This window comes from Heterocephalus glaber, unplaced genomic scaffold (genome assembly GCF_053883595.1).
Source record: "Heterocephalus glaber isolate CG9 unplaced genomic scaffold, H.glaber_assembly_v1.0 deba00001564, whole genome shotgun sequence".
Lineage (NCBI taxonomy): Eukaryota > Metazoa > Chordata > Mammalia > Rodentia > Bathyergidae > Heterocephalus > Heterocephalus glaber.
Genome location: NW_028258351.1, coordinates 10,480,196 through 10,498,294, shown reverse-complemented (window position 1 = coordinate 10,498,294; position 18,099 = coordinate 10,480,196). Strand labels below are relative to the sequence as shown.

General features: G+C 43.3%; 3 protein-coding genes across 7 annotated transcripts in view; 2 read left to right on the top strand and 1 right to left on the bottom strand.

Moving 5' to 3' along the window:
• Supt6h (SPT6 homolog, histone chaperone and transcription elongation factor) overlaps nt 1–13,594 on the bottom strand; it is a 45,622-nt gene extending 32,028 nt beyond the window's left edge. The window contains exon 1 of one of the 2 annotated variants that reach the window (XM_021238320.2): nt 13,478–13,594. The gene's annotated coding sequence lies outside the window, so the exon portion shown is untranslated. Of the gene's footprint in view, nt 1–1,525; nt 1,676–13,477 lie in introns of those variants that run through there. The other variant, XM_004857002.4, reaches the window with a different exon arrangement.
• Sdf2 (stromal cell derived factor 2) lies at nt 1,732–9,696 on the top strand. The gene is made up of 3 exons (XM_004857001.4): nt 1,732–2,169; nt 5,443–5,639; nt 8,723–9,696. Exons 1-3 carry the CDS (start codon nt 2,019–2,021, stop codon nt 9,008–9,010), a joined length of 636 nt encoding a protein of 211 aa, XP_004857058.1. The 5' UTR covers nt 1,732–2,018; the 3' UTR covers nt 9,011–9,696.
• Nucleotides 13,595–13,789: 195 nt separating the features above from the next.
• Bltp2 (bridge-like lipid transfer protein family member 2) overlaps nt 13,790–18,099 on the top strand; it is a 30,404-nt gene continuing 26,094 nt past the window's right edge. For 3 of the 4 annotated variants that reach the window (XM_004857000.4, XM_021238503.2, XM_004856999.3), the window contains exons 1-9: nt 13,790–13,958; nt 14,729–14,858; nt 15,393–15,442; nt 15,734–15,881; nt 15,994–16,112; nt 16,340–16,400; nt 16,696–16,885; nt 17,485–17,605; nt 17,765–17,889. In XM_004857000.4, coding sequence (XP_004857057.3) covers nt 13,891–13,958; nt 14,729–14,858; nt 15,393–15,442; nt 15,734–15,881; nt 15,994–16,112; nt 16,340–16,400; nt 16,696–16,885; nt 17,485–17,605; nt 17,765–17,889 — 1,012 coding nt within the window. In that variant the 5' untranslated portion in view covers nt 13,790–13,890. Of the gene's footprint in view, nt 13,959–14,728; nt 14,859–15,392; nt 15,443–15,733; nt 15,882–15,993; nt 16,113–16,339; nt 16,401–16,695; nt 16,886–17,484; nt 17,606–17,764; nt 17,890–18,099 lie in introns of those variants that run through there. The other variant, XM_021238504.2, reaches the window with a different exon arrangement.

Sequence of the window (18,099 nt, the reverse complement as noted above, 5' to 3'; positions counted from 1 at the left end):
GCACAGTGATTTCCCCACCTGCTGCGCAAGCGCAAGTACCTGAGTTCGATCCCCAGTACCAAAAAAATTTTAAAAAAAAGAACACAGAAGCAAAGGCAAATTAATTTTCCTCCAAAGATCATATGTTTCCATAACAATGAGCCGGCTTTCTTTTTTGTGGAGACCTCTGCAAGGGAAGATGCAAAATGCGATGCAGTCTCTCTAAACTGTATCATTTTCTGACATGATTAATCTCTTGATGAGATTAAAACCTCCTAGTGATGATGCTATGCCAATCTAATCTAGTAGTCACACAAGTGCTAATGTAATCTAGTAGCCACATAAGCCAAATGAGTAAAAATGAGTTTGTACTAGTGGAAGGGATGCTAAATTCACAGTTGATGGGACAGCAGTTGTGGTTTCTTTTTTTTTTTTTTTTGTGGTACCAGGGATCGAACTCAGAGACCTTGAGCTTGCAAGGCAGCTGCACTACCACTGAGCTAAATCCCTGGCAGTCATGGTTTTTTTAAAACGCTGAAGACAGGCCAGGCATACTGATGTGCACCTGTCGCTGGGAAAGCTGAGTCTGGAATATCTCTCAAGTTCAGGAGTCGGACAGAAGCCTAGGTAACACAGCAAGAACCTCATTTCAAAAACCAAACCAAACAACACTGAAGACCTAAAACGGGTAACGTGTAGTGGAACTACACTTTTATTTCTAAAGAAATGAGTCAAATTCAATACTGTTCACACTCTGGCTTAACAACACTCCCTTGCTCCTTGTGATATTACATTGAATTTTCACGGAAGTGTTTTTAGAGAGCTTAAGCCTATCCCTAAAGGGAAATTAATATCAGTTCTTGTGACAATGCAGGGAAACGAATTCCTCCAGCTAGTTCAAGAGAGTGCGAGGAGAAAAAGACACTGCAAGAAGATAAACATTCTGATGTTTATGGTAGGCGTTTGGAAAATGTTTGAAAAGCTGAAACTACAGAGAATGGATGGGCTTCAGGTACTTCTACAAGCCCTCTAATCTTCAGAAAGAGATGAGAGTTGCAACCATCTCCAAAAAGTTCTAACTGTATTATTCAACAATATTGGAAGCGCTATAATGCAGCATAGCTTCCTAGCCTGATAACTGAGTTGCTAGAAGCCAGGTAGGATTCACATCCCCAGAACAAACAATTCGATCACCCGACAGCAGGTCAGAAACCCTAGGTCCTTTCCATTCCCAGTCCTTTCAGGTGGCCCATTTTTCAAAAAGCTCCGAAGGACCGAACCCTACGAAGCCTGTTGATTCAACAGGCCACCCAATTCACAGGTTCCAGGTGCTACTGAGTTTGGAAAAGCCTTGAGACTAAGGGCAACTACCTTGCGTTCCTCCCCTCTCCCACGTCCCCCCTCATAGAGCAAGGAAGGCCTGAGGGGGCCCCCCTTCTTCCCGCAGACGACTCCCTAATGTCTCTTCCCTTATGGGACCAGGCCCTAGGAGCCCGGTTCTCCACCTGACCCAAGCGAGAAACATACTCTGTAGTCTGAACTTTACCTGCTTGAGGCTCGCCGCTTTTCTGGTGCGCAAAACCTCAACCGAGGAAAATGGAGTCGTCGAACCGAGACTGGGAATGAATAGTACGGACCCACCGCACGGACCCTCCACCGCCGCCACCGCCACCGCCGCCACCGCCACCACTGCTGCGTCAACGTGCTACGTCACTTCCGGCTCCCTGTCACTGGGAGTGGGCGGGCCACTGCTTGCTGCCCCCCCGCCCCCCGCCGGCGGCTCTCTTGGTGGTTCTTGTCCGTAGAGTGTGGAAGCTGGAAGAAAGCGGCTTAGGAAAGCCGCTGTCACAGAGGCCTCGAAACACAGAGAGGGGATCGAAGACTACCTAGCCCAGAGAGTTCCTCAGGCCGCTCTAGCCAAAGGAACCATAAAGATCAGATAAGGGCGTCTTCACTTCCTCTCTTCCCTGGTTCAGCTTCCGTTTCCGGGGAGGGGCTAAGTTTTCTTCGAAGATTAAGGGGTCTGAGATCCAGCGGGGATGGCTGTCATACCTCTGTTGTTGTTCGGAGGATTGTGGAACGCTGTGGGAGCATCCAATCTGGCTGTTGTTACTTGCGGTTCTGTGGTGAAGCTACTCAACACGCGCCATAATGTCCGACTTCACTCACACGATGTGCGCTACGGGTCAGGTACTACTGGGTACCGGGTTTGAGTGGGTTGGAGAGGCCTGGTAGACTCTGGAGAGGGCGGGGCCTTGGAAGGTTGGGGGTACCCTGGGGAGGTTTCTGAGGTCCAGAGGAAACGAGAACTGAGCTGTTTCAAGGTAACTTAATCGTAATATCTGCTTCTACGTACTGCCGCGCATGTTACTATGTACTTACCCCTAATTTTAAAACGAGATATCAGATGAGAAAATAGATGCAGATGAGGAAATAGACTTAGAGAAATTAAATCGCTTACTTAAATCCTTGCAAACTAGTGAATGACAGACAGGGTTGGATTCAATCTATCCAGATACAAAACTTGCTTTTAGCTGCTCTGGGCTGTCTCCATTCAATGCGAGAGAGATAGACATGTAGAAAATTACAGTAAGGGCTATATCTCTGAAGTCTCATTCCAATTGATTATACTCTTTGATTACAACCCTCAGTTTTCTAGCTCTTTTGCACCTTACCTATGCTTTTAGCGCCTTTTGGCCCCTTTTTACTCAATCTTAACTTTCTTATAAGGAACTTAAAGCAATAGAAGGCATTATAGAGGAAACTGACTTTTACCATTAAGATTAAAATGCTTTTTTTTTTTTTTTTTTGATGCTGGGAATCAAACTCTGGACCTTGTGCTTGCGAGGCAGGCGGTGGAACCACTGAGCTAAATCCCCGGCATAAAATGCTTAATAATAAGTAATTTGTGGGTCTATTCATTCGGCATAGATTTAATGAACATCTACTGTATGCCTAGTATTGGTCTAGATACAGATGACACAGTGAATCTGTCAAGTCACAAGAAAGGGAGAAAAAAAGACAAAAGAGAGAAGTTCAAAGGCTGGGGAATTAGCTCAGTGATAGACTGCTTACCCACCATATGCAAAGCCCTGTTACATCCCCAACATTGAAAAGAAAAAACAAAAAGAAGAACAGCTAGCGAGGTGTGAGGAGGATAACTTGGATAACTGATGATGCTATTAGCTGAGAGAGGAAATTCTCTCAGATGGGCTGGACTATAGTTCATGATTGGGAGTAGGGGACCTGTCTGACCAGTTAAACTAGGAAAGGAACTGAGTGGTCCTTACTGGGATGTCCTAACAATCCTAGCAACTATTCAGGTAAGCACTATACTTTAGGCTTATTTTTAATTTGATCTGGTTTTCTCCCTTAGAGCTACTGAATTAGGATGGAGGTAGAGAGAAGCTTAGAAATTGTGGGTTTCAAATACTCTTGGAGCTCAGAAGAGGGTTGTGTGCTGAATTTGAGATAGAGTTAGATACAGCATCTGGCAGATGACATTTGTGGTGTGATGAGAGTATATGAAATTGCTCAGGGTGAACTATGGTTCTCAGTCTGAAAATTACAGTAAATTCTGTCAACTTGAAGCACTGGAGATACTTGATAAATATACAAATGCTTTTGTCCTGAATCAGAAATAGAACTCTGGGTAATCCCGAAGTATAAGGATCAGAGTGGGGTAGAAAAAGTAAAAGATGAAATGTAGACCATAATTTAGTGAGCAGAGCTGTCAGGCAGTAACTAGAAGAAGAGTTGGTTTGCTTTTTTTTTTTTCTTTGCCGTTTTAAAAAAGATGCAACAAAGTATATACTAAGTGTGGTGGCAGATGCCTGTAATGCTGGCACTGCAGAGGCCGACGTAGGAGGATCATGAGTTTCAGACTAGTCTAGGTTAGGTAGCAATTTCAAAGCCAGTCTGGACTACACAGTAAGAAACTGTCTTTAAAAAAAAGGCAAATCCATGAGCTAAGGGGAGAAGACAATAGAGAGGAACTGATAGTTTGTTACAGTCGCTCAGATAATTAGTACCTACAAGGTATAAAGTGTTACATAGTGAAAGGGCAGTATCATTAAAAGCTTGTGGTCAGGTAGAGCCAAGGAACTGAAGGCAAAGGTAAGAGGAACAGGTGAGAGTATTTGAGGAAAGTATCTGGGAAATATTGTATGGGGTGCTTTCAAAGAATTGGGAAATGAATGAGGCCTAGGGAAGAGAATATCCGTGGAGTTCATGAGAGAGTAACCTATTTACTTGACTGAACTTGACAGAAAATAAGGCAGGAAGAAGAAAGGTGACCTTTGTGGAACATAAGTGGTGAAGAGTGTTAGTTCCAATTCAACATCAGCCTTGTTAGAGCTGTATACTATTCATACTTTCTAAAACCCCAGTGTAAAGTGGGGTTAATAATATTACCTAACTCAGAGAACAGATGCATGTATTAAATAACATGTGAGGAAAGGACTTGAGTTAGTGCCTGAGACTTGGTAAATGTTCAGTATACATTAGTTAGCTATGAATTATATATGCATATATGTGTGGGTATGTATGTATGTATGTATGTATTTATTTATTTATTTATGGAGACAGTGTCTCACTAGGTAGCACAGGCTGGCCTTGAACTTGCAGTGATCCTCCTACCTCAGCCTCTGAGTGCTGGGATTCCAGGGATGTGTCACTATGCCTGGCTACTGTGTGGTTACTTATTTTGCACCAGTTAGGGCAGGAGTCACTAAATTTGGATGACCCAAGAGTGTTACTGTTTTTGGTACTGGGGATTGAACTCAGGGCCTTCACACTGAACTGTATATCCCCAGCCTTCCCACTCTCCCCTTCCTTCTCTTCTCTTCTCTTCTCTTCCTTCCTTCCTTCCTTCATTTTGAAACTGGGTTTTAGTAAGTTGCCAAATTGCTTGGGTTGCACTTAAACTTTGGATCCTCATGTCTCAGCCCCCCAGTGTTGGGATTATAGGTGTGTGCTGCCAAGCTCAGTTAAATATTTTTATAACTGTATATTGGGGTACTCACAGGATTTTGGGAGTTGTATTGGCTGCTTGGATGAAAGTTGATGGCATAAAATTGTCTTATTTTAATTGTAAAATATGAAACATTTATTGTAATACATAGACATTGAATACTATTACAAATACGTTAAAATTATATGCTTAAATATCTGACATATACTAACTTATGTATTTATGTATCTAGTGCTCTTTGGAGCAAATTCTTGGAATTTCCTGATCTGGCACACTCTTAAATATAGTATATCGTGTAATAACTAAAACTATGGTGTATAAACACATTTAGTATTTTACATATTTTAATATTGTAGAAGAAAAAAATATTACCCAGCATAATGTTTCTTCTCCACCCTTGCACATCAGTTTTATGACAAAGGGCATGTTATTGGCCACAGGAAAGAGAAGAGTCGGATTGTACTCACTTGCCTTTCTTTTTTTGACTGCAGGAAGTGGGCAGCAGTCAGTGACAGGTGTAACTTCTGTGGATGACAGCAACAGTTACTGGAGGATACGGGGGAAGACTGCCACAGTGTGTGAAAGAGGAACCCCCATCAAATGTGGCCAGCCCATCCGGCTGACACATGTCAACACTGGCCGAAACCTCCATAGTCACCATTTCACTTCACCTCTTTCTGGAAATCAGGTGAGGTGGCATCCAGTGGATCACTGCTACTCTGCATATCTGCATTACTCAGTTGGCTTCTTATTTGATTTCTGGGTTCTTAACCCTTTCTTTTCTTTTCTTGTGGTAGGAATTGAAATCAGGGCCTTGCACATACTGAGTACATGCTCTACCACTGCAGTGAACTTCCAGCTCCTGGGTCACTTGAACTTTCAGGGAATGTAGCCCCTTAGTGGCTTCTTCCTCCTACTCCCTACTCTAAAACAGTTTTCCCATTAACACCTTGCATTAGCAGGGTAAATTTGTTGTAACTAAAGAAGCAACATTGACAATATATTTGTCAACTGAAGTCCATACTTTTCACCTAATGTTCTTTTTCTGTCCCAGGGTACTGTATTACATTTAGTAATCATTAGATTCCTGTTGACTGTAACAGTTTTTCAGACTTTCTTTGTTTTTGACGACCTTGAAAGTTTGGAGGATTGCTAGGCAGTGGTATTGTTGATCTTTTTGAATCTGGCTCATATTTTTCTTGTGATGAGACTGTGTTTATAAAAAGATTTAGGAAGAAAATCACAGAGGTAAAGAGCTATTTTCATCACATCCTATCAAGGGTACATCTATCTACATGATTTGTATTTGCTGTTGACCTTGATTACATGGCTAAAGTTGTGTTTGATTCATTTTTTTGTTTTGTTATGTTTTGTTTTTTGGTACCGGGGATTGAACTCGGGACCTTGCACTTTCGAGGCAGGCGGTGTCACCACTAAGCTAAATCCCTGGTCCCCTAAAGTTTTGTGTTTGAGTTTCTTTTCTTTCTTTCTTTTTTTTTTTGTACTGGGGATCGAACTCAGGACCTTGTGCTTGCCAGGCAGGTGCTGTTGGGTTTCTTCTTACAGTTATTCTTTTCATCTTACCCTTTTCTGTTCTGAACTCTGGGAGGAATTTACTATGTTCATTTCACCCTTAGGGAGTGGGGAGTTATGCTCTCCTACTTTAGGTTGGAATAGCTAGTTATTTGGAGTTTTCCTCTATAAGAGATTTGTCTTGTCTCCCTAATTTATTTACTCATTTATTTATATCCATGTGAACCTACAAATATATATTTTATACTTTGAATCATAACCCCTTATAACTGTCTTCATTTTATTTCTCAATTCCAACTTGGCCATTAGGAATTGCTTTAGTTAGCTTTTACAGGAATGCCCATTTGACAGTCTTTGTGTGTGTGTGTGTGTGTGTGTCTTTAAAAGCAGTTTCTTAGTTTTTGGCATTAAAAAATGCTTGAGGCTCATCTTGTTTATTTCTTGCCCTACTCTTAGAATCTTCAGTTTTTTCAAGGAGCCTGTTTTAGTTACTTTCTCGTTACTGAGACAAAATACCTGACACCCAAAGTTAAAGGAGGAAAGGTTTATTTGGCTCACAGTTCATAGAGGTTTCAGTCCATAGTTGGCTGGCTGCAAGGCAGGGTGGCATGGCAGAGGGGCATCACAGAGGAGAAACAGTCCATGGCAAAGCAGGGCAGACAGAAGGCAGCAAGCAGCACAAGACAACTCTAGATTCAGCCACCTCTGAAAAAGCCCCACATATGACTGCATGAGGCTTTGAGGGCACACTGAACACAAGACATAACAGAGCCCTACCTCCCTTTATTGGAGAATGGTATTAGAACCAAGATTTAGGTCCTAGGTGAGCTTATTGATACCTGGGTATTGTTTCTTTTAGGCCCTCTCTCCTGACAGAGCAAAGAAATGTTTTGTGTATGCAAACCCATATATATGTAAGTTAAAATAGGTTCTTTATGATGTCTCCAAATCTAATCTATTACCACATAGATTATTCTAGCCTCTTTTCTGTATTTATAAATTCCCACTGCAAAAATGAGATACTTGACTCCTATTATCCACCATCCATTTACTTGTTTAGTTCCAGGATACAAATGTAGTAACATCAGAATTGTTAACTGGAACTCTTACGGGGTACTTAATTTAGCTCATAGAGTACTGTGCTTATGCATAGTTCCTTTTGCCTTTAGTTTTACAGACTCCCTTTCCGAGTGGCTGTTTTTTTGTCATCTAAAGTTATAGTTAAAATCAGTAGATTTTTGGTTGTCATTGCCTAGAAAGTAAATATTTGGCCTTAAGGAGAATGAGATTTAGATGAACAATGGAATATAGAGAATCTACTATATTTTGTTTCATTAATATTTACTATCTCATTTAGTTCTCACAATGGTAAGGTGATATTGTCATCATTTTACAGAGGACAAAATGAAGGCTCAAAGGACTTACAGAGATTACGCTGAGATTCAAGTTCTACCTGAATCTAGAACCCATTGTTTCTCACTAGGTCACTTAAAAACTAGTTACAGGGGGCCAGGGATTTAGCCCAGTAGTTCCACCACCTGCCTCGAAAGCACAAGGTCCTGAGTTCGATCCCTTGTAACAAAAAAAAAAAGTTACAGGGCTCTAGGAGTATAGTTCAGTGAGTGTGTGCTTATCATGCTTGAGGTCCTGAGGTCAATCTCTAGCACACACACAAACACGGGGGCTGGGGGGACATATTTAGTTAGAGGGATGAACCAGGAATATTTAGAGTCAAATAGTAAGAATTCTAAAGTATTTTAATAGGCCAAGTGCAGTGGTATACGCCTGTAGTCCCAGTTACTTGGGAGGCTGAGACAAGAAGATCACTTAGGTCTAGGCAAGCTTGGGTAATATTGTTAATGTGTATGAATTCCCTTCTATTTTTCTTTCTTTGAAATGATAAAAATTTGTTATCACTCACTGTATTGTCAATTATTAATAGCTGTTTCAAGAACCTGTCTCTAAAGGAAAAAAATTAAGACTGTAATAGAAAATATAAGGCAAATATAGTATTAATTCCAAACTCAGGACTAGGACCATAATCTTATGGTAATTAATTTATTTTTCTCTGAGATGTCCTTTGTGTATTATTTCCCTGCAGTTATTTTATTTTTTAACAACATTGGAAAGCCTCTTATTTGTCACTTTTGTGCAGCTTCTCTTTTTTCCCATTGCCTTGCTTACTCTTCAAGCCTGGGTATCAGCCATGCTAACATTGCCACCTTCTGTGTTTTCCAGGAAGTGAGTGCTTTTGGTGAGGAAGGTGAAGGTGATTATCTGGATGACTGGACAGTGCTCTGTAATGGGCCCTACTGGTTGAGAGATGGTGAAGTGAGGTTCAAACATTCTTTCACCGAAGTACTGCTGTCTGTCACAGGAGAACAATATGGTCGACCCATCAGTGGACAAAAAGAAGTGCATGGCATGGCCCAGCCAAGCCAGAACAACTTTTGGAAAGCCATGGAAGGCATCTTCATGAAGCCCAGTGAGTTGTTGAAGGCAGAAGCCCACCATGTAGAGCTATGAGTCCAGAGGTGCTGAGCCAATGTCACTACACAGTATTCATAGACATCTGTTGCTGCTTCACCCAGGGATCCCTGCCACACATCATCTGGGCACTGGTCATATCCTCATGGAGATGAAGATGCATAATAGAAGGCAATGGCTGTGTTTGGAAGCTGTATCCCTTCACCCTGGAATTGGTTGCTCTCCCACATTTGAGTCAGTTCTGAGTAGAGGACTTCCTGGTGAAGGCACAGATGTTTTTTTATTCATACTGTTATAAGAAACTAAACAAACTTCTCTCTTAGCTGGGACATTTCTCCTCCTCGGGTGCTTGGCATCATGGATGTTTTTGTTTTATATTTTTCCAGTACATGTCTGCGGTACATACCGATAACATTCATTGTGGGGAGTTGGTACATGTACATAAGGCATCTTAATTCTTTTGACATCCCCTTCCCCTTCCCTCCCTCCATTTGTTGGCATGGATTTTTTTTTTTTGGTACCGGGGATCGAACTTGGGTCCTTGCGCTTGCGCAGCATGGATTTTTTTTTTTTGGGTACTGGGGATCGAACTCAGGACCTTGCACTTGCCAGGCAGGTGCGGCACCACTGAGCTAAATATCAGGCCCCATGGCCTGGATTGTTGATGTGTGTGAATTCCCCTCTAGTTTTCTTTCTCTGAAATTATAAAAATTTATTATCAGTTACTATATTGTCACTTATTAATATTATTTCATGGTGTGCTTAGTCCTCAAGTCGTAAAACTGTGGAGATGGTGGAAACCTTCAGCATGGGCCATTTAGGTTCACTTACATCTAAACCTTTTCTTTCTGCCCCCTCAGTTCTCCCTAGGCACCTCAACTTATTAAATTTTTGAATAAGTATGGCTAAAGACTCAAAAAATATACCATAATGAGTAGGTAATGAAATGTTTTACTCTGGATCTGTTACAGCAGATAAGAAAAAAAGGTAGAGGTAGAAAGAAGAACCAACATTAACTGCTAAACACTAGACATCATGTTGTAGCTGTTACTTCATTTAATCTTCACAGAAATTATAGGGTAGACATTAATTTTACCAAGGGAGAACAGAACAGTTTATTTGTTTTGGTTTTTTTTTTTGGTTTTTTTTTTTAGTACCGGGGATCGAACTCGGGACCTTGTGCTTGCGAGGCAGGCGCCAGAACCACTGAGCTAAATTCCTGGCCCTATAACAGAACAGTTTATTGCCTGAAATTTTATTTTTGGGGAGGGCATCTGGACAGGGAAGTGAACTGAATTCATAAAACTAGTAAATAATTTTGGGATAGGAATGTAGCTTTGTCTGGCTCACTCTTTTTTCTCCCCAGTACCAGGGATTGAACTCAGGACCTTACACTTGCCAGGCAGGCTCAGTGTCACTGAGCTAAATCTCTGGCCCTTGACTCATTCTTTTTACTGTGCTACAATTTTTGTAGTTAGCTCTTGGAAGATAGCACCTTTTTTGGTTGACAGGATAGGGATATCTGTTTTTGAAATCGTTATGGGAAAGTTTTTGTTTTTGTCCTCTGACTACCTCATTTCCTTCTTTCCTGTACCACTTAATTTCAGAAAGTTTGCTCCTATACAATTTTTTCCCCCTTCAGTACTGGGTTTTGAACCAAGGGTCTTAACCTTGTGCTATATCCCTACCCTTTCTTAAAATTTTTAATTTTTTTTTTTCCAGTTCTGGGAATCGAACTTAGGACCTTGAGCTTCCAAAGCAGATGTGGCGCCACTGAGCTAAATCCCTAGCCCCTGAATTTTTAAATTTTGAGACAGGAACTTGCTAAATCACCAAGTTGAGCTTGAAAATAGATTCCTCTTGCTTCAGTTTTCCAGATTGCTGTGATGAAGTGTGCACCACCACCCTTGGCTTACTCCTATATACTCCAAGCATGATACTGATGAACAGAGATGCCTGCCATCTGCTAGAATTTCAGTGATTAGCAAACTTTTATTTTTTTGAGAGAGGGTCTCACTATGTATTGTAGTTTAGGTTGGCCTTGAACTCTCAATGATCCTCCTGCCTTGGCCTCTAGTGCTGCGACTACAGGTGTGTGCCACAGTGCCTGGGTAGCAAGCTTATTTATTTTTTTGTTTTTGGGGGGTTTTTTCATACCGGGGATCAAACTCAGATCCTTGTGCTTGCAGAGCAGGCGTCAAAACCACTGTGCTAAATTCCCGGCCCAAGCTTACTTATTTTTAAAAACTTGTGGGTTTTTCTTTTTTTCCATTTGCTTTAAGATGTTAATGTTGAACATTTAGAGATCCAGTTCTGTGCCAGATCTGGACCATGGCATTAAGACTTGTTTTTTTGGGCTGGGGATTTGTAGCTTAGTGGCGCCATGCCTGCCTCGCAAGCGCAAGGTCCTGAGTTCGATCCCTGGTACCAGATTTGGTTTCTTTTCTTTTCTTTTCTTTTTTTCTTTTGAGACAGGGTTCACTTTGTAGTTCTGGTTGGCCTTGAACTCGGTATGTAGCCTGGGCTGGCCTCAAACTTGCTATGATCCTCCTGCCTCAGCCTCCAGAATGTTGGGATTACAGGCTTGCGCCACCACACCTGGCAAGACTTTGTGTTTCTTCACTTGGTCTTAGCCAAAAGGCTGAGAAGCGATAAGACTTTGTTTCTTTTAGGAAGACTTGTAGTCTCAGTAAACTTAGGCTATGAATTAGTAGAGTTCCATCTCTGCCTCTACTCCTCTTCTCCATTCCACTTCAATTGTTTTAAAGAGACTTTTTTTTTTCTGGTACTGGGGATTAAACTCAGGACTTTGGACTTGGTAGGCAAGTGCAGCATTACTGGGCTATATCCCTGGCCCTTCCACTTCATTTTTGATTCCTTAGGAATCAGTATTGTCAATAAAACAGACAATAGAATCAACATTTCAAGCTCTGAGATTGCTGCTAGTAGGAGTCATAACAGTCTAGGGAGAAGGAAGTGATGGATATCTTAGCTGAATAAAACAAACAGATGAAAGAGTATGGAGATGGGTTACAAGGCACCACTCCTTGACCTGGACAGTTTCTGGACCTTCCCTGACCATTCAGGGGACATACACTGCTGATATATGCCCCCCCCCGCCCCCCGGAACCGGGGATTGAACTCAGGACCTTTCGCTTGCTGGACAGGTGCTGGAACCTCTAAGCTAAATCCCCGGCCCCATGCTGATTTTAAGGATAACAGAAATAATGATGTTTGAAAAATAAGTATGACCTATCTTCTAAAGTGTGAAACAGTAGTAGTGCCCCTAGGAGAATGTGAGATAACTGATTTAAGAGCTAGAAAAGGAAGGAAACTAATTGGAAGAATAAAAGCAACTTTGAGCAACATGTTGGTGAAAATTGAAATGGTGTGAAGCTCTGAGTAAATCTTGAAGGATGTTTATAGAACATTATAGGACACTAGAACAAAGAGACATTACTCCATAATACTGACTTTTGAAATCCTCAAGATTTCTTTAGTATTAGTAAACTATACTTTAGTATCAGTAAATTATACTGTTAGTAAATCATCATTCAGATAGTTACCCACAAACAGCATGGTGGCTCACACCTGTAACCTCAGCATTCTAGGAGACTGGGGCAGGAGAAACAAATTCCACCTCAACTGGGCAACTCGGACATAGCGAGACCCGGTCTCAAAAACAAAAACAAAACAAAGACCCTAGGTCTAGGAATGTAGCTCAGCTACATTCTCTGACTTTTTAAAACTTTAGTTTTTGAAAAGAGTACCTTTAGTCACTAAATTGCTCAGGCTGTGCTCAAATTTGGGATATTCCTGTCTCAAGTCACCTAGAGTGCTGGGATTACAGGCTTGTGCCACCTCGCCCAGCTAACAAAGCTGTTTTACCATAACATCACAGTCATTCTAAGGGACCTTTGTCCAATTAATTTCATAGAGGAGGAAGCAGGTAAAATTAATTATGACCTGAACTGGCCTTTAATTTTATTTCATGTACAGTAATTATTTTGCTTCCCAGGCAAACTTCTGCAGTATCCCTTCTTACAGTTTGTCCCAGTTTGTGCTATACACATTGTAGAAACAAGTTTTTCCAGTGATGTCTGGAAAAGTACACAATAGTTTAATACGTATAAATTGACCAGACCCATAATCGGGCAATAAACGAGTTAAAAACTCATGGGTTTCTCTTGTGGGTAGAATGAGCTGGAATTTCTGAGGTCTTTTAGTTTTTTCTTGGATTCCTCAGCATCCTGAAAAATACGGAAGTACTATTACTTCTGACCCAATGGTATAACTTGGGCCGATTTCTTGAGCGGCCATGCTATTTAGCTGCCTTAGGAAATATGTTTTGAAGAACTCGGGAGGCTGAGGCCGGGGATTTACCTCCGTGGTTCTGGCGCCTGCCTCGAAAGCGCAGGGTCCCAAGTTCGACCCCCGGTACCAAAAAAAAAAAAAAAAAAAAAAAAAAATCTGAGGCTGAAATGAGCGAGTCAGATCACCACTAACCTGGGGACAGCGTGACCGGACTTCGACCCCCAGCAGTCTCGACCCTGGCAGGCGCGCCCAGGGCGGGGCGTTATGTGTCAGCTACTTCACGGTCAGCGTCCCACCCCCGCCCTCGCGGCTTCCTCCGCAACCACGCCCTTACGTCGCGCACAGTCGTTCCTGCAGGCTCCCAGGCGCGGGGCGGCGCGGGGCGGCGCGGGGCGGCGCGGGGCGGGAAGTGGGAGGGAGGGAGGGAGACAACTGGCTGGCTGGCAGGCCTTGGGGGCGGGGCGCGCGCGCGCGCAACGACGCTTCCAGGCTCAGCATTGACCCTGCGCGCGCGGCTGGTCGGCCCGCGGCGGTGCTGCGCGGTTCCGGCGTCGGGGCCCGGCATGGCGGGGGCCGGGGCCAGGCCGGGCCGGACCCGGACCTAAATGCCTCTGCTTCTCTCTGAGCTGTTGGTCTTGCTGCTGGTTGCGCTTAGCGCCCTCTTCCTAGGCCGGTGAGGGGCTTCTACACGCTGGGGTGGGGGTGGGGGTGGGAGTGGGGGTGGGGAGGAGAGGGAGAGGGAATGACTGAAGAGGGGGCGCTCACTCTTCATACCCCGAAGGCGGAGGGTGTAGGGTCGAGGAGGGGGCGCGCGGGCAGAGCTTCAGGGAGAGAAGCGGGGGATGCCGCGGTTCTAAATTGGGTAAGTGTATGGAGGAAGGATCCTTGAGCGGTGGTTTCCCTTTCCTGCTCCACATGCCCCTGATGACCCCTTAACTGAGAGCGAAGGGCTCTTTCATCCTTGCCCTGGAGACCACGGTCAGGAGGAGTGGGCGACCCGGGAAAGCTGCTTTTGAGCTGGCCTGTGAGACCCAACAGTGCTTTCCCGGGGACACTTGTCTGCGGTTTGGGGACGGAGACAGAGACCCCTGGAAAGTATGTGATGGCACATTTGACGTGGTTGCCTCCACTTTGACTCCTGTTGGATCCTTTTTGTTCTATTTTGGGTTCCTGAAGATTTGAGAGATTGCTTTTTTTTTTTGGTCCCCTTCATAGAAGGTGGAGATGTTTATCTGGTTTCCCCTGGGCGAGTCATTCGGGGCCAGGGTCCTGGTTGGTGCAACTGAATGAGTGTGCCTGAGAGGTTCTTTTGGAGACTGGAGAGTTGCCCAGAAAATCCAGCCGTAGAGTATTATAACTCTTTTGCAAGGCCTTCTAGCATCAACAGTGGGTATCGGGAGCGATGGGAGAGGGTCTTATGAACTCACAGGAATTTTTCTGTAGGTGGCTTGTAGTAAGGTTGGCCACCAGGTGGTGTCAGCGGAAGCTGCAGGCGGAGCTAAAGATTGGCTCCTTCCGTTTTTTTTGGATTCAGAATGTCAGTCTTAAGTTTCAGCAGCACCAGCAAACTGTGGTGAGTTCCGGGAAACACCCAGAGTGAGTGGGGTTGGGGGTGGTGGAGAGGTTGATCCAGCTGAATTTCAGCTTTTAAGTTCCTTTTTAAAAAAAATTCCTTGTAACTTTCTTAACCCCACCCCTTGCTATTTCTTTGCTAAGATGAGTTTAGAGCTGGTTGGGGAACACTGGGATTGATGCAAATTGTTCAGTTAAAAAATGTTAATAGGGCACGAAGTGTCCAGGGCACATATGAAAGATACAGAGGTAAAGATAAGAGTAGCTAGAAAAGCTTACTGTTCTAATTCTCGAGAGAGGAAACAGGGCAACTATCCATAAAAGAGAAAGACTAAGCAAGTTTAACTAACAGCATTAGGAGGATCAAGATCCCAAGGGCAGAGTAGGAAATCTGGTAGAAATGGAATGGGGTATATTTAGTAAGAGGGTCCATAGCACTTCCTCCTCTTCTGAGACCCAAAACCCTTCCTGGGTTGTTAAGCTGCTTGCTGCTTATTTGGCATCTAGTGTACAGAGCTTTCTCCCACTCTTGTAGGAAATTGATAACTTGTGGATATCCAGCAAACTCCTTAGCCATGATCTCCCGTGAGTACCTCATACCTTTACATTTCCCCTTGGGGAATATTTTAGGGTTTTTACAGAATGAGATTCTTCTACAGAGGCCTCTTAGCCCAAAAAGGGAGAAATGTTTTTACTGGAGTCTCCTTGTTAGTCAGAGTACTATTACCTTATGAGACAGTTGTTGATAACTTTTCTGAGACTGTCTTCTATAATTTGAGCAATGTTTCTTGGGACATTGGAGAATGAAGGTAAGGGAGGAGAGGAGACTGCTGTGGAGGGATGGACCCAGTGGCATTAGGTTTTTCTTTTGGGCAGACACTATGTGGCGTTGTGCTTTGGAGAAGTACGCATCAGAACGGACCTACAGCAGGTTTCTGGCCTGTCTGCCCCATTCTCACAGAGAACTGGGGTGGATCAAAAAGACCTGTCTTTCAGCCCGTCCTTACTGAAGATCTTCTGCCAAGTGAGACTACTACTTCTGTTCTTCACTATACTTGAGGGAGAGTTGGTATTAGAGTTGTGGGTGGATTTTTATTGCCTTGATATTATTGTTCATTCTTGTTCATTTCTTCCAGCTATTCTCCATTCATGTAGATGCTATAAACATCATGGTTCTCAAGGTGGCTACCTCTGAGTCCTTGTGGCATATTCAGATCAGTAGAAGCAGATTTCTTTTGGATAGTGATGGGAAAAGGTAAGGGACTGGGTGAAAGAGGGTCTGGTAGTGTCATTCTTGCCTTGGGTTGCTTCAGGGAAGGTAGGTATCAGGGCCTCCTCATGATCAAGGCATCAAGTTCTCATTCTTTGAAATATGAGGAGTGGTCTTTCCCCTTGCCTTGTCCTTTCTAGCCAACTGAGCTTGGTTGGAGGTAAATGGTAAGGGAAAGGGGCCAAATGCTCTTAATCTTTTCCTTTTTCTAGGCTAATCTGTGAAGTGAGCTTATCTAAGATCAACAGCAAAGTTCTGAAGAGTGGTCAGCTGGTGAGTATGTAGTGGTGATTCCGATGCCTCATTTCCTCTTACAATGTGAAGGCACTTAGGGCCTATAGTCTAGATTCCGTGTCTTACAGGATTTCCTCAAGGTGATGTCCAGTGTTCCATACCATTGGATTTTTTTTTTTTTTTTTTTTTTTTTTTTTTGGTACTGGGGATCGAACTCAGAACCTTGCGCTTGCAAGGCAGGCGCCAGAACCACTGAGCTAAATCCCCGGCCCGATACCATTGGATTTTGATTCAAGCTCCCTGTGGACATCTTAAGGGCTAATTTTTCCTGTAGGAGGACACCTGCCTAGTGGAACTCTCACTGGCTCTAGACCTGTGTCTCAAGGTGGGCATCAGCAGTAGACATCTGAAGGCTGTCACTGTGGATGTGTGGACACTCCATGCTGAACTACATGAGGGCCTCTTCCATAGTCAACTCCTGTGTCAGGGCCCAAGCCTGGTATCCAAGCCTGTTTCCTGTTCAGGTAAAGCCCCAGTCATTGAGCTCCTTGGCTGCATTGTTCTCAGGAAGTTAGAAAGTTAGGAAGTTATTTTGGAAGTGGAAAAAAACAGTGGTTCCATTACTCATTTAGGTTTGAGTTGTTAGTCACTTGGCCTTTGACACTGAGGATAGAGGACATAGGGCATTTGTTTCTGCTGAGTGAAATAATTAACATTTAAGTGGATACCCATCATAAGTAGACTTGTATTACATGTTTTGCATATGTTTTCTCACCAAGTCCTCAACTTGTCATAAGGAAACTGAAGCCCAAGATGGCTAGAAAAGTAACTTGACTAAGGTCTCATAGCTAGTCAGAAGTAGTCAAAATGAGGTTTAAATTATTTGACCCTAAAGTCCATATTCTTTCTGTGATGCCAACCTGCTCCCGTATGTTTATGTTTTTTAGAGTCTGGGAAAGGGAGTACATCACGTACCTAGTTTATGGTATATTTGCCTTGTGGCTTTGCTTCTGCTTTTTCTTAGCCTACTTTATTTAGCAGGATTTGGCTAAAGAGGCAGGGCTTGGAGAAATTGAGAGTGTTAAGGATTGATGGCTCTTATGTTATTTATTCATGTTCTCAGAGGTAACAGAGAAATTGGCTGAGCCAACATTTCCTGGCCTGTACCTCCAACAGTTGCCAGACCAGGTGAAGTTGAAGATGGAGAACACAAGTGTGGTCTTGTCCATGAATAGTCAAAAGAGGTAAGGTCTATCTTGATACAGTATGGAGAATGGTAATGGTTGCTATATGCTGGGATCTCTAGAACTAATCTATCAGATGCACTGATCTTAGCTGTAAGGAGAAGGGCAGTAGGAATGGCATTCCATGTCTTTCTGAGCCAGAATCTGTCTCTGGGCCAGGCACCTGACTTGGACACTGAAGCTGCTACATTTCCTGTACCACCGTGATGAGGATCAACTGCCCCTGAGAAGCTTCACTGCAAACTCTGATATGGCACAGATGAGCACTGAACTCCTACTGGAAGGTTCATAAATAGGGCTACTGGTACTGACAGAATAGGAAGACCTGGCATTCTCTTTGCTCATGTCCTACGTGATCTCCTTAACTTGATATCAGTATTGGAGGAGGAGGGGGAAACATACTGAGAAGAAATAGTCCCACGCACAGTGTTGGTGACATCACATCATCTTACCTGTCTCTGATCCTCTCACCTGTCTCTGATCCTCTCCTAGTT